The sequence below is a fragment of the Sinocyclocheilus anshuiensis genome, unplaced genomic scaffold (assembly GCF_001515605.1).
Source record: "Sinocyclocheilus anshuiensis isolate Anshui unplaced genomic scaffold, SAMN03320099.WGS_v1.1 scaffold304, whole genome shotgun sequence".
Lineage (NCBI taxonomy): Eukaryota > Metazoa > Chordata > Actinopteri > Cypriniformes > Cyprinidae > Sinocyclocheilus > Sinocyclocheilus anshuiensis.
In genome coordinates, this window is record NW_015555737.1 from 614,716 (window position 1) to 631,130 (window position 16,415).

Consider the following 16,415-nt stretch of genomic DNA (forward strand, 5'->3'; position numbering starts at 1 on the left):
TCTGTTCCCCTTTCGGGCTTGAACTGATGGTAAAACTAATGACATTATTTACTGTCTTTACATTTATTTTGAAAGATGAAGCTCGCGATTATGGTAAGGGGCGTTACATTTCCGACGAGTGCTTGCGGTGTTCAGCCAATCACAATGCACTGGGTCAGCTGGCCAATCAGAGCAGACTGCACTTGTCGGAAGGAGGGACTTTGTAGAAAACGAAGCGTTTGAGAGAGGCGGGGCATAGAGGACCTACAATAATGTACAGTATTTGAAAAATAATGTGCTTTTTTGAACATTAAAGCATGTCAACATATTCTGTTACACCAAATACACAAAATAATGATCTTTAAAAAAGCATCATATGACCCCTTTAAGCAAGCATGACTAGAATGAGGCTAAAACATTACTGCCCCCTGCTGCTTAAGACTAAAAACATCTTGTACTATTTCAGACTGTGATCAACACCATGTGTGGTTTTGGGGTTCAAACACAAAACCACCTGGACACCACTAAATCGATCTATCCGGTGGGCTGTGCAGACAGAGCTGTAATATGGATTGAATCTCACCTGCTGTTAGTTGGGGCGCTCACGCTGGGTCTTGCTTTACCACAGGTAACATTTAGCTTGTGAGTGATTTCAGTTTCTCAGACAGATCATGGATGCTGATTGGTCAATATAGCAGGATTGTTAAACATTGCTGCACAAACAAAAATTGGACTGAATAGTAATGTAATATTACTGCTTTAGCAATCAATATTTAATGGATAGTCCACCCCAAAAAAAAAAACTTACCATGAAGTTGTTTACAACTCGTATGCGTTTCTTTCTTCTGTTGAACATAATTAGATATTTAGAAAAATATGGGTAACTAAACAATTGAACCAAACAATCCCATTGACTGAGAATGGAGGAAAAACACTACAGTCACTGGGGACTACCCACATTCATCAAAATATGTTCTTTCATGTTTCATCAGAAGAAAGAAACTCATACAGGTTTGGAACAATTTAAGGGTGAGTAAATGTTTACACAACTGGGTGAACTGTCCCATTAACCTTTAAATTAACGTAGGATAACATACATAGTACATAACAACCCATCTGCCAAACCATGTTTTTGCCTAAATCACTAGTTTAAGCCTATAACAATTAGTTGTGTTTTAGAGTCGTCATGATGGATTTCTCTGGAAACCTCAAACTTCTATGTAAATAAAAAAAAGGTCAGGCAGCAATATTCAGTGGAAGGTGTCATAGCAAGAAAGAAGGTGTCAAGAAAAGCATTTGCAAGCAAAAAGGGAAAACAAGTGCCTGTAATAAATTATGAATAAACATTGCGTAGCACAGTTAGCATAGCATCACGTTTGCAGTTCAACGACTAGGTTCGAAATCTGTTTATAATGGAAACAATGTCAGGTTCTAAATAGCCAAGTATTTCGTTATTTCTGTTTTACCTTACGCAATCATTATGAGTAGTGTCAGCATGGGGAATGCCAAACTTTTGTAACCTTGTTTTCAACAAGTCAAAACAGCGTGCATTGGTGCGCCTCACGTCATCAGATTCATCCGCGCAAAACAGCAGAGCCGAAGCACAATTCAAGAGACCATGTTCATCCGCAAGTAACTTGTAGTTTTATGCTTCATAGTGTATCATTAAATTTACCTTTCAGATTAAAACAATTCCCTCACCATCCATTCTCCAATCCATTTGTCCTTTGTAGGTTCGTGGCAGTATTCTTGCAAATGTGGGTATTGTGACAGGCCCTTAGTTTGTGAATTACAAGTGTCACAGTGTAACTTTTTTTTGCATGTGACTAAAATTGCATCAGTAGGTGGTGACCATTTTTTAAGTAATTGAATCATTCAGCCAGTTTATTCAAAACAAGCTGATTCATTCAGAGACAAAACATATAATTGTCTTTGAGTGAGCGAGTTTTTCAATCATTCAGTCAACCATTCAGATTTTATTCAGAAATGAAGAAAAAAAAAAAACGTTTGATCAGAGCCTCACAATGGTCCATACTGCAGTGGCTTTGTTAGAACCCATTTTCATTGGTGGAGCAGAAACAAAGTAACTGGCAATATCGTGTCTGTTCATTATAAATCAGTGAAGCACATATCTGTGTGTGTGACCTTTTTAATAATTCATATAATTAAGGATATAGATACAGACACCCTGAATTACACACACATTCCCAAGACACAGTCAAATGTAATTCAACAAATCCATGCACCTCCAATATATATATATCATCTTTTAAGATTGAGGTTCTTTTTTAAATGAATGTTGTGTATTCGTATCCCGTATCACTGAATGCAATGAACTGCATTTCCATTCATGAATTTTTCAGTGGGTGTTGGGCAGAAACAGAAATTACTATCCTCTCTCCATGCACACTGCTGTCCTGACACAGTTCTTCTGTTTGATCTACAGATCGCAGGCATCGTTCTGTCTCAGATCCTCATTTCTGAGATCCAGAAAGAGATCGGATCCGTCATGTAGAACCAGCAATCACCTGCAGTGCCGCCAAACTCTCTCACATTCTGGAGTGATGCTTTCATTCTGCACTGACTGCTCTCACACTTCCAGCACAATTTCCTATCAGTTTCATTTCACTATGCCTCGGAGCCAGTTCTTATTTATTTGCCATTGTGGTTTACATTTTTTCTGCTATTTGATAAAAAAAAAGTTTGTCTGTAAAGCTTGTGCGGTTGTTTATTTCTTCATTACAAATTCAAAAGTCTGGAGGCATAGTTGCAAGTTTATTTTTAATGCATACAGCACTGAATAATCACGGTCATTTGTTGCATGCCTACTGTTCGGACTTGATTAACACGTAACGCAAAACGAAAATCTTTTCAAAGACATTCAATTTCGTTTATGTCTTGCGATGTAGAAGGAAGAGACCAGACTAACAGTTTAACACTGCTGGAGGAGTGCACCCATTAAACACAAGACTTTGCTCAGTGCAAACTCTTGGGCTGTACTCAGGCTCTCTGATCTGATGTCTACAGTTAAATGTGTTAGGAAAGCAGCTCGTAATTAAACCAACAGAGAACAGGCTGTTAACCGTGAAGGGAATGGGGTCTGAATTTAAACATGTAAGGAGTGGGCTCTCTGGATCAGCCGGTCTGTGAGCAGGGAGTTTGGCCGCACTGCATCTCTCTCGATCAGCATGCATCTAGGGACAAAAATACACAACACCTGCTTCCTCAGAAAGAGTCCAAGAAAATCCCTGCAGGAGAACATTTCTGTCTGAATGAGGCATTTTAAAAATATTCACATGCACTTTTTATGCACAACCTGTGTAGAACAGGTGGGAGTTTGCGATTTGGAAGAGTTTGGATTTATGAGCACTGCATACTAATGAAATGCAACATGAAAATTTACGTTTGAATCTGAATTACACTGAAATACCTGGCATCCACAGACAGTTTGGTTATAATTAGCACATCACCTGACATGACAATTCATCTTTAATGGGAAACCTGTGGCCTTGTATGGCAGTTTTATTCATTTCTCCATGAAAATGACTGTGCACTTCTGTTGTGTGCCTTTGTTCACAACCAGTTCAAAGAATGCAGAGAATTTTCACACATTTTTCTTTTTTAAAAGGCCATGGCTTTTGATCTATTATACTCTTCAGTTAACAAAAGTTATTATTATTTTTTTTTTTTGTTATTTAGTTAGTTATATATTAACTAACACAGATTAGTTAATAGCGACTAGAAGACAAAACATTAATCAGTTCCCTTAAAATTCCCAAGTTGAGAAACCCAGGTTTAAAGGAACGTTCCCATAACATAAAATTCAAACTCTATCAAATGCAATTTTTTATTTTTCCCACCCACAACAAACAAAAAATGCATGAAGTTTACTCAAAACAATAAAAATAATAGATAGACAGACAGACAGACAGGCAGACAGACAGACGGAGAGAGAGACAGACAGACAGACGGAGAGACAGACAGACAGACGGAGAGAGAGACAGACAGATGGAGGGACAGACAGATGGAGAGAGAGACAGACAGACGGACAGACGGAGAGAGAGACAGACAGACAGAGAGAGAGACAGACAGATGGAGAGACAGACAGACAGAGAGAGAGACAGACAGACGGAGAGACAGACAGACAGACGGAGAGAGACAGACAGACGGAGGGACAGACGGACAGACAGACAGACAGATGGAGAGAGACAGACAGACGGACGGACAGACGGAGAGAGAGACAGACAGACGGAGAGACAGACAGATGGACAGACAGACAGACAGGCAGACGGAGAGACAGACAGACAGATGGAGAGACAGACAGACAGACAGATGGAGAGAGAGACGGAGAGACAGACAGACAGACGGTGAGACAGACGGAGAGACAGAGGGAGAGACAGACAGACAGACAGACAGATAGATAGATAGATAGACAGATAGACAGATAGATAGTAAATCAATAAATAAGTTTCTTTTTTATTTCACAGTGACATCTACAACATAATAAAACAAAATATAAATAAAATTAGATTTATTTATTTATTTACTTGTCTCAATGAAGCTGTTTGACAAATACATTAATATATTTCATCAGACAAAAAATGTTAACTGTAAAAATATTAATTGATTTTTTTTTTTTATTGTAACTGTGGAACATATGAACATACCTGTTTTGTCAAATAACATCATTTATTATTATTATTATTATTATCTTAAAGATTTGATCTTATCTTTTCAAATTTTTTTCTTTAAAGTGCAGCATAAAAGCACAAAAGACAACAAATGAGCTATTTGAAAAGCATTTTTCACTTAGAAGGGTATAACACAACGTTTACCTGGCAAATCGTTGGTGTTCTTTGTCTCCAGACTTCATGGCAGCATGAATAAGGAGCTGACTGAAAACATCTCTCTGGAGAAGAACAAATAAAGAGGTTGTTTAGAATGGAAACACTGCTTATCTTATTCGTACTATAGTGCTGTGGTGAAAGACCTGTGCGTCACTGCCCCCTATCTCTACAAAGCGGTCTTTGATGGGTTTGAGCAGCTCCACGGCCTGGCTGTAGTTTCCCTGGTCATACTCCAGCAGAGCCTGACACATGGGCAGCCCCACACACTCGGCTATCTGGAGCTGATGGTTCTCAGCTGGGTCTCTGAAGGAGGAAAAGTGTTAAAATGGTCATTTCTGTCATCATTTAATCATTCCTTGTACAACAAATACAACTTTTTTGGAGTTTGCGAGCCCCTGGTCAATGTATGTTAACCGCAGCATGAATGTGAACTGACTTTTTATTCAAAACATTTTATTCAAGAAAATTATATAGTTTTATATCAAATGTTTAGAAGCTTTATTAATTGTTTAGACCATAGGTTTTCAAACTGTCCACAAAAAGGTTGAAGACAAAGCTAAAATAGTGTTAATTTATAAATAAATCAATAATTATTATTAATAATATAATATTATTTATCATTATTATTATTAATATTTACATTTATAATTTTATATAATTTAGTAATTACATACAAGTTAAGGGGCCATTCACACAGAATGCGTTTTTGTGCTGCATTGTTTTTCAATGTAAATATGTGCTAAACGGATCTCACAATGGATCGCAAAAATGTGAGACGCAGAGCACTGGAACAAAAAACAAAGTACGGTCTAGAGGCGTTTTTTTTTTTAAGTTTAAAAGAGACATTGCAATAGATGCAAGACATGAACGCAATGGTCAAACACATCTGTCTACCGTGTGTTTACATAGAAAAATAATGGAAAAGTAGGATTCTGTGTGAACAGCCCCTAATATGGTTTAATTCTGCTTTATAAAATTAATTGAAATCAAAATTATTTTATTCTACTGATATATTAAGCCATAGTTTTGTTTGTTACTCAACATTACCTTAATGCTGAGTAGAAATAGTGTCAACTTAATAGATACTAAATATTTTGCAGATTTTACACATATTTATAATGTTTTGAATTTTCACAGCATACATTTGTGCAGTACATGAAAATACATAACTGCCTTTTATATATATATATATATTTTTTTTTTAGATTTTAGGTGGTCTGGTCTTTTTTTTTTTTTGTTAAATTGTTACCAAAAGCCTAAAGATAAAGAGTGGGTAACGAAAAACATTGTGCACTTTGTGAAAACACTGTCTTCTTTGAACAGATGCTGTGCTGAAAATACAGCTCCCAGAGGATTCTTCTCCATCATGCTATCTTATAAAACACAGCATGCTGACAAGAAATTTATTTTTGTACTCTGTGATACTTTCGATACACTCTGTGTTCATTCTGTACAACCTTTCCTGGACGTTTGTTTTGGCTGCTATGACAAATTGGAATGAATATGCATGCAGCGCATCAGCCTTGAAAACACTAGTCTTCCCCAGAGCAGGGACATTTCTTAGAAATCTCACACGGAGCCTGAAGACACGGTACATTCATCCACAACTCGGCCTCCACAAACTCCCACCCGTGAGCAGAACCTGGCTGCAATGTAATCTCTTGAGTGGGTTATGTAATGTTTGAGGCTCACTTAGCTAGTTCCTGGAGACTCTCCAGCAGGCGCTGAGTGGTGGCGGTCTCCTTGCTACCCAGGGAAACCATGAGGAAGTGCAGGTCATTAAAAAGTAACGTGTGGTCTTCTGTATGTGGCTGGGTCACCTGCAGCAGCTCTCGGTAGCGGTCCTTCACGCTCACACCTGCAATGAAAAACATTTTATACACACAAACAAACAGCTGCACCACTTTGGGTGCATTTCAGCACGAAAACCTGCCTCTTATTCAACCATAATGCAACACATCCAGTTTCACATCCCAGCTCATCAGTGTTTCTGAACCATGCCTACAGGCAGCTAAACCAGCCAGACAGAGAGGGACGCTTCACTGGCTGCTACCAGCTTCCCTCCAGATGTCTCAAGGTGCAGTCACGATAGACTTCACACTCCATCCATTTTCATTCATACGCATGTGAAAGTTCCATGTTTGCGAACCAAAGTTCAAGTGAACTCTGTCCTGCGAATTAGCATAGTATAAAAACTTTTGAGCACTTTAGAGTTATTTACAGAACACACAAACTTGCATGGTTTGATGCTTTAGAATGGACTTCAGAGGCTACTTTATTAATAACTTTTTTTTTTCTAAATAAACACGACTACAGTACATACTGGTTAGTGCTTCTCTAAAACTGCTTGAAAATATGTTTGTTTTCTGAAAAGCTTTATAAAAACTGACTATACTTTTCAGCAAAGACTTTAAACGCATCCTTGAAAACAGATCATGACATTCTGTACTTCAACTGTGCCCATAAATAGGCTAAATATAAAAAGAGCAGGAGCAGTTTTATGTAACGTTAGCCATTTTTCAAACCAGATCACCCTAAGATCAAGAGGAGAAAGGTTGAACTCCCCTTTATCTTCTATTTATCTTCTCTGTGGAATGTCACAAATCCTCATGTCCCAAAAGATAAAATATCTTCTAGATGACTGGCTGAACTTCACAGATTGCACTGTAAATGTCTCTACCTGCAACTACATGTTCCACAAGGAAACATGAAGGGAAACATGTTTTTTTTTTTTTTTTCAAGCCTTTCCAAGGAACTTGACTGCAAAAATTGTTTTCTTAATCAGTACTTTTGCTATGTCTAAACTTGAGATGCAAAATTGTTTAATATAATAGTTTTTCCTTTTTTTGTGTGTTTTAAACATAAATCAAGACATTTTTTAAATATAAATACAGATTAGTTATTTTATTTTATAACAGATTCATGTGTCTGTTTCTGTTTAGCAACAGCCCGGTCCTGTTGTTTACAGTACAAGCAATGCCCACATTTTAAACCCCAGCCATCTGCTGTTTTCACCAATCTAGTTCTTTACCCAAAATACACTCGTTTTCAAGGTTCAGAAGCATGCCTAACAACATTCAAGTGCTTTTCACATCACATCACGGCTTTTCAACACAGCAGATTCACATGTTATATTCCAGCGCAGACTTCAGACACAACCTGCCTTGATTAAACGGTCAAATGCAAATGTGTTCAGCATGCTCTGGCTGTTGATGGATTCCTACCAGAAATAGACTCAACCTCCTGCTCAGAAACAGTGAGTTGTACTGTTTTCAATCTCTATTTTGAGACTGGATGATATCTCACCCTCCAGCTCTAGTCTGTAGAGCAATGAACAAGAGTCTACGACGTCCAGCATGGCTCCAGACTTCACACTGCGCCGAGAAACCTGGAGAAAGGTTTCAAATGTCACATTACCACTAACAATCTCAATTTTCATTCAAATTATTACATTATATAATGACTTTGACAGGTCACGAAACTAAGTCATATACTGAATAATTCAGATAAATAATTCTAACTAATTCCATATACAGTGGGTACGGAAAGTATTCAGACCCCCTTAAATTTTTCACTCTTTGTTATATTGCAGCCATGCCCCTTTATAATCAACAGGTTTGACGATTTCAGCTATATCCATTGCGAACAGGTGCATAAAATCAAGCATACGGAGTATGTAGAGGCCATAATTTTAAATATAATGCAGTGTATGTATTCTCTTCTAGCATAGTTGGCAAAAACAAATGTCCATACTAGAATGATTTCATGAAAGAACTTGACTGGCTTGCACAAAGCCCAGACCTGAACTTAAACATCACTACCTAAAATGCTTGATGCATGAAAGGAAGTAAATCTCCACATCCAAGATCCAACATACATGGAAAGCCTTCACAGAAGTGTGGAAGAAAATACAGCAGCAAAGGGAGGCCCAACTCCATATTAATATTACATTTTCAACAAGCACAGATGTGTTCTGGTGGTCTCAAACGTCTGGCCATGTAAAATCGCAATACACTACTTTAACTACTGGGATTTATATAACTGAGCTGATTTAAGTTATGTAATGTTTGTTAATGGCTTATGAAAGTTATTAAGGCGTGTTATCTACATTTTTAACAACTTTCTAAATATAAAGTGCTCTTCTTAAGAGTGCTGTGGCTTCACTTGACTGACTAAATGCACCTGCTGAGATCACATCACATCAACCCTCCCATTCAAGATAAAGATTTTACAAAATAAAGAATTATCAGTTACATAATTGCTTTAGACTTTAGTTTCACAGCTTTCAATATTCTAATTTCCATTTACTGACGGTCGGTTGAGAGTGTGCCCCTGCTTATATATTCAAGAGAGTGTAGCCAAAAGATTTTGCCCTGACACCCATATGCTCCTGTCTACATCAGTTCAACTTTCCCCAGCCTGAATCCGTCACATTCCATATGGAACACATGACAGGATTCACACTTCTCCTCTGGTGTGACTAATTACATTCACTACATGCCTGCAAAATGTATCATACACTTGAAAAATAAGTACTGTGGTGGTACCACGGGTGGTATCAGATGCCACTATCTTTGATATACACTGAATGCTGTGCCTTGTTATTGACACGTCAAAGAATACCATGCTACTACCATGATACGCAGAAAAAAAAAATTATATTGGAAACCACCGTAGTACCATGCCACTTCTTTGTTAGCAAATATAATGTTAGTGGCAAGAGCTCAGCAGTGCACTGACCTGCTCATCAAAAATCTTCAAAGCTGCTTCATAATTACCCTGTGGAAAAAAAACTATTCACTAAATAAATAAAATTAACGTGTGAGTGAAAAAAAATGAAAATGGCAAAAATAAATAAATACAAATATATATATAACAATGTAATCCACTCAATATTATCTTGTTGTATAAAATCAATATCACACATTCACGATGGCTGATATTCGGGAAAGCAGCATTCTTGCTTGCGTGACATTACTAAACTATATCATATCTTACAAAAATATATATATATATATAAAAAGACAAAGCATAAACTAAAATCTTTCTCTGGCCAAGAAAAAAAGAAAAGAAAATTCTAATTTTTCCACATGGATAAATGTTTTGAAAAAATGTGTTTTAAAGTAATAAAGTAAAAAGTAATAACAATTTTTTGCATCCCATGTTGTTAGAATTTTACCTTTTCAATATGATATAGAGCCCAGTGCCAGTAATTATGACATGCCAGCATGTCACACACCTTTAGGGGAGATATAACACTATATGACCAAAGTTTTTACAATCACAGTGTGCTTCTACATGTTAATCTTTATATGTTCTGGATGGTATTTCTGACCATCCAGTCTTTCTCTGTAGAGGCCATGAACTTCAGTCCCTTGTCCATCTCTGCCTTCATCTCATGGACATGAGCCACAGCGTGGACACTCCATCCGTCCTCAGGGGTCAGAGCCAGGGCCTGCAGGCACAATGAATTACAATAATGGTGCATTCAGTTAATGATATTTATAAAGCAGAAAATACTTTTAGTAATTACCTTTAAATATAAGTTTATTTACTTGTTTGTTGGTATAAAATTATAAGTAAAAAAAAAAAGAAATTAAAATATAAGAAATTAAATAGTTCTAATTTTCTGTGTGGGGAACTATAAAATATTCATTGTCCAGTACACTACATTTTATTGGACTTGTGAAAATGAAATCTGATATTATTCTGTTTTTTCAACAGTTTTGCAAGACAAGAACAGCACATTTACTATGTCTACTGCATGACAAAGAGGTTTATCAGATAAAATATGAATATAATCATAATTAATAATGCATGATTTATAGCTTAATTAGTCATTTTTTACATTATAGTGCCATAACAAAGTAGTGAGCAATACTAATGAACAACATAAATGTAATATGCAGTTAAACAAAACTACCTCTTTTGCCATTTTTTCAGCTTCATCATACAAACGAGTCTCAAGAAGCCCAAAGGAATACATCCCTTTAAGATAACTGGAAAAAAACAGAAAACATCCAATGAAAACATCATACTGTATATACTATAGTACAATATATATTTTACAAGTAATTCACAACTCATCACATGGTAAAGTGCTATGCATCCCAAGACAGCATTGGTGGAGCACTGGCCGGGCACCTGCCTGTAGAATGGCATATGCGGTTTCCAGTGGGGCAGAACCCTGGCCACCGAGTCCCTCATCTCAGTCTGTTCACCCAGGTAGAAGAATCCATCATGGGCAAACTTCAGTGCCAGCATGTCTGTGGGGTGATCCACCAAAATACCCTTCCAAACCTCACAGGCCTTGTGCAGGGCTCTGAAACACACCATTCAATCTACTTCATCCATAACAATTCATTTGACATTTACAAATGTATGTTTTTTTAGTAGCATGTATATACTATTATAGTATTTTTTCATGTTTAATTAGCTTTTATTTTTATATTTTCATTTTAATTTATTTGAAGTTTTAATAACCGTTTTGATTTTTTTTATATTTCTATTTACCTTTTTTAAATGTAATTTTAGTACTTCAACTTCAACTTATCTCAGCACTACTAATAATTCACCATTTCTAATGATCATTTTTTCGTTGTATATTTATATTTTATTTCAGCTTTATTTCAATGACTGAATATGATTTTAAATAGTTCTAGTTTATGATAACACTGTACTAAAGTTAAAATTATTCTGACGACAGTCCTTTTCAAATCAGAATTTTTTTTACCACCCAAAATGTAAAAAAAACTAAAATTAAATTAGTCACCTCCGATGACCCCTCTGTTAAAAGTGCTCCTTTGACAAAATACTCTTGGTTTTACTAAAGCAAATTCATTAGTGCTGAGAACAGAAATTATTGGAAAACGTCTGTACGAAGGTTTCTTTATTCAAGAATTTTAATCAGGCTTACATTTTCATATGACAGTCACACTCTTTTCCGCCCAAGGATACAAGTGAGCATGAATCTTAAAAGAACCAATTCATAACTGCTTGTGGGCCGAAGGCAACTTTGCTTAAAATGAATCAGAAAAAGACCTCCATTTACAACATTGGCTGCAAAATCGCCATAAAAATACAGAAAATCCTTTTATTGAGTGGGCAGATGTGAAACGTTCATAATGTCACCTGTTGAATGTTCTCATGCACTCACCCTTTAGAGAAGAGCTCCACGGCTTTCACATGGTTCCTCTCTCTAGACGTGAGCTCCTGAGTGTTGGCCAACTCCACAGTCCTCCTCACAGCGCTGGCCAATCTCTCGTCCCGTAGGACTGAACTTCCTGTTCCCACCAACTCCAGCCCAGTAGAGATCACATGACCCATCACTGCAGCACAGAGAAGACACTAATGAGGACTTAGGAAAGCCTTGGCTGGCTTGTATCACTGTGAAGGAGTTTATCTTGCGATAATGACTAGCTGAATGCACATTATCACACTTATTACATGGCTACTTACCAAATAAACACAAAAATACTTAAATATTATGTGAGAAATCCCTGTGGGATGATATCAAAACAATGTGATAGCAGAATACCACAACTGAAATCCAGAAACCACTTAATATTTACAATTTTTTTTTTTTTTTTTTTTTTACAATGGCTTTTAACAGACTACAATGGTCAGTGTTGCAATCACATACCAAAGTCCAGGTCTGCAGCTTTGACGGCTGTAATACAGCCTTCTATTCCTCCCAGTGTCTCATTATTACGCCAGGACACATACTGATCACCAGAGACAGAAATATTCAGGTTAGTTATTTACAATTTTTTTTTTTTTTTTTTTTTACAATGGCTTTTAACAGACTACAATGGTCAGTGTTGCAATCACATACCAAAGTCCAGGTCTGCAGCTTTGACGGCTGTAATACAGCCTTCTATTCCTCCCAGTGTCTCATTATTACGCCAGGACACATACTGATCACCAGAGACAGAAATATTCAGGTTAGTTATACAAATACACGCAGTTATCAGTATCAGCATATGCATATGTACCTGAGACAGTATAGCATCGTATAGTTTACAGGCCTCATTACTGCTGGTGGACAGTGGCAGACCTTCTGATTTCCATGCCTGACAACACATGCACAACAGAAATGATACACTGTATGAAGTGTAATTGAAATTTGTTGGCCTAGTAAGATTGCTTGAACTAGTTTTGTGCCCCCAATGCAATATTTAATACAATATATAATGCAATATACTGTGCAGAACAACATGCAAAACACATTAACTTTACTTCTTCTAAACAAGTAAACTGATCTGTTGTGATACAGAAACTGCTGACAAATTACAAACTGAAACATATTCTTATGAATAACTGCAGCTTTTACATTCTACATGTTTTGTCGTTTTGTTTTTGCACTTATTGTCTGTACTGTTTACAACGTGTATTATGTAGGTTGTATTGTTTACAAAGTTTTTGTCTTCCACTGTTTAGTTTAATAAAGTAATCTTAACTAAGTAAACGCCACTGACAGGGTCAACAGGGTTCAGCTAACTTTTATAGAGACATCTTTGTAACGAGTTCGGATTTGCGGGTTTTTCGAAAAACTCATAAAAGTTGCCGCCGTTAAACGCATGCACTGCGAATTACACATTGTAAACGCAATTCATAACTTACCTTGCAGTCTCTGAAACTCGACACGTTCATTCTCACAGCCAGAGGTTTCCTTCAGCGATGCCAGACAGACTCGTGAGCTTCAGCCTTTGAAGTCGGATCTTTCCGATGAATCATTTGAACCGACTCACAACACCCGCTCTGAATGATTCATTCACGAATCGGACTGAATGGTGCTGCTAGCCGTTCTAGAGAAACAGCTTAATCATTGAATCAAGAGCGGTCTTTTTCGAACACGTCCGACTCGCATGGTTAACAATATTTTCAGCCAAGATGTGCAACTGAAAATTGTTTTATAGGTTCTAAATGGCACTGTGAACCGAATAATAAAATGAACTGGGACACACATTACAACAAACACACTTTAATAATAAAACTTAATAGAAAATGTGGTACTAGACCGTTTTAGAGCATAATATGCCAAGATGTCAGGAAACGTTATAACAAGAACGCAGCGATTCGTTTTCTGAACCAGTCCTTTGAACTGTTGAACTAAACAGTTCAAATGAACCGATTCTTCGCGGAAATGAATCAGACTTCCCACCGCCATTGTCTTCTCCTGACAGTGAATGCAGCGGCGCAGGGTTAACGTTTACACTGGCTTCCCTACTTCCAAAGGTAAAGATTTGGTACAGTTTCCCTTGTATATGTATTTTATTGTGTTGTAAAGTCTGAAAAGATTTGCTTAATGGATTTGAAAGATTTCCATTTCCTGAAGCAAACACCAGTAAAACAAAGCTGCAAATGAATAGTGGTAAAGTTCTAGGTAAAAACTATACAGACCAACACTGAAATGCTAAATGGATAAATATATGTAAAATAAATAAATAAAATTAACTATGCAAATAATGCAAGGAAGAAGACTAAATCACAATTCATAATGCAATTGTTTTTTTGTTTTGTTTTTTGAGACTTCAAAATTCATATGCAAATATTACAATCTTAATGGGTTAGCTTTTGAAAGCTGACCAACATTTCTTAAGTTAAAAAAAGCTTGAGTAAATGTGAATAAAGCCTGCAAATTAAGTAGTGCAAATGTCTGTAGAAAACCCCTTTGGAGCACAGTAGTCTTCATTTGTAACAACTGCATTGTTTTATTGCCTCTGCATACATCCAATACCCTATATGCAAATTTGCAACATGAAGCATTTTCAAGAGCCAACAACATATTTTTAAAAATTAGGATTCATTTACTTTACATATAATACATTTTTCACACATGTTAATAAATATACCATAAAATCTGTCAAACATTTTACAGTCTAAATAACTATCGTTGACCATGTGTAGGTTTTCATTCACAGTTATCTGTACTTACAAGAAAAACAAACAAAAATAAAACAATCTGTGCCCATCTATACAGCATAACGGTGACTAAAATGAAATGTACACTTAGGAAAAAGGCATGTTCATTTGCGATATTGATGTTTCGAGCATAACGACGAGCTCCCGCTGTTAATCAGCACTGGTGTCGGTCGACAGTGCTGGAACGTTTTCATGTGATATAAAACTTGACAAAGACAATTATAAATAACACACTCTGCAAAGATAAGAAAACTCCGTGGATGTGAAGAGCTGTTGCATGAGAAGTTAAAAAAGGCATGTTGCTCCAAACCTGGAGGAAATGGAAAGTACGACACCAAACCTTGGTGGCAGATAATTAAATGGGAAATTGGACACCATTTCTCCATCTGATTTGATACTAAATAAAGTCAGAAAAGCTGTGGGTGCCTTAACTGTTCTTGAAACCACTGACCAACCAACAAAATGCATAATGCATTTGATTGTATATCAATGCATATTGGGTGTATATGTATATTCTATATGTAACTATCTGCACTGATGAAGTTTATATACTAATATATACTCCACTGCTTTATGTAAACTATAGTACAAGTATCAGATATTCATCATGGATTATAAATGATTGTAAACTGATTTTAGGATATATGTGTGGTAACGCCATTCAAGACAAATGGAAACCAACATCAGTGAAGTACGTAACATCGAGACAGTTGCGCTCCCAGCGTACACCAATATCTCTAATATCAGGTGGCTACTGACAGATTTGAAAATTGTACAATTGTCGATGCTACAAACACAACACGTGTCGGTCACTGATGGGTGTCTGTGTCAATTACAGAAGTCCATCACATGCTTATCTGTGCACCACACCTGAAGACTTCATTCATCTGTTGCATGGAGGTCTGAAGCTTATAGTGTGTTATATTAAACAGGAGAGGAGTGCGAAGCGAGAGAAAACAGCTGTACTTTTTCAGTCAGTAGTCAAGGTAGAAAACACATTATAGGAAATCAAGTCCAAACGTCTCTCACCCATGAAAACGTAGCAGTTGTTTGACCAGACGTTCACTGAAAAACAAGACTGGCTTTTTGTAGGATCATTAGTCTCAGACTTCCTCAACGTCAGCAGGATTGATGTGTCCCTTTTCAAGTCCAAAAAATAAAAAATATATATCTGTAAATTGATGCATTCTCCCATTCTGAATGAGAGAACGTCTTGCACAGAACCAATGCCTTGGCTGCCGAGGGACAAAACGTCCTGAGTCGTGCCAGGAGAACTCATAAACATCATAGTGCTCATGAGTGGATTTGTAAACGTTGTTGACATGCCCAATAAGATCGACGGGAGAGACAGACCGATTCTTTCTGCAATTTTTTACACTCCCTGCAGTGAAACTGGGAATCGCTGGCGGTCAGAAGCGTTTCGCCATTGTTATGCTAAGCCCAGTTGAGGTTGAAACCCTTAGAGAGCATCACCGCCTCCAGGTCTTTATCCTCTTCTTTCTCCCTGAGTCTCTGCTCATCCAGCAGGGCCACCAGAGAATCTCTTTGCTCGACTACCTCCAACATCTCATTCAGAATCTGTTTCTCCTCCGCAAGTTCCTCCTCGGTCTTCAGATGGTCTGCAGAGAGTGAAACATTGATTTAAAGAGAATGCGTATCACTTCT

At 37.0% G+C, this 16,415-nt stretch overlaps 3 protein-coding genes across 4 annotated transcripts in view; 1 reads left to right on the top strand and 2 right to left on the bottom strand.

Annotated features, from left to right (window-relative positions):
• tspan33b (tetraspanin 33b) overlaps window positions 1-2,513 on the top strand; it is an 11,916-nt gene extending 9,403 nt beyond the window's left edge. The window contains exons 7-8 of the mRNA XM_016466637.1: window positions 446-607; window positions 2,426-2,513. Coding sequence (XP_016322123.1) covers window positions 446-607; window positions 2,426-2,494 — 231 coding nt within the window. The 3' untranslated portion in view covers window positions 2,495-2,513. The remainder of the gene's footprint in view (window positions 1-445; window positions 608-2,425) is intronic.
• Window positions 2,514-3,067: 554 nt separating this feature from the next.
• ttc38 (tetratricopeptide repeat domain 38) lies at window positions 3,068-13,536 on the bottom strand. The gene is made up of 14 exons (XM_016466636.1): window positions 13,449-13,536; window positions 12,821-12,898; window positions 12,661-12,742; window positions 11,983-12,154; window positions 10,975-11,148; window positions 10,750-10,825; window positions 10,162-10,281; window positions 10,006-10,065; window positions 9,567-9,605; window positions 8,133-8,214; window positions 6,519-6,684; window positions 4,970-5,129; window positions 4,815-4,888; window positions 3,068-3,173 (listed from the first exon to the last, which is right to left on the bottom strand). The coding sequence occupies exons 1-14, from the start codon at window positions 13,476-13,478 to the stop codon at window positions 3,086-3,088; spliced, it is 1,401 nt and encodes a 466-aa protein (XP_016322122.1). The 5' UTR covers window positions 13,479-13,536; the 3' UTR covers window positions 3,068-3,085.
• Window positions 13,537-14,953: 1,417 nt separating this feature from the next.
• mical3a (microtubule associated monooxygenase, calponin and LIM domain containing 3a) overlaps window positions 14,954-16,415 on the bottom strand; it is a 92,569-nt gene continuing 91,107 nt past the window's right edge. For both annotated transcript variants that reach the window (XM_016466621.1, XM_016466620.1), the window contains one exon: window positions 14,954-16,369. In XM_016466621.1, the coding sequence (XP_016322107.1) occupies window positions 16,185-16,369 (185 nt within the window). In that variant the 3' untranslated portion in view covers window positions 14,954-16,184. The remainder of the gene's footprint in view (window positions 16,370-16,415) is intronic.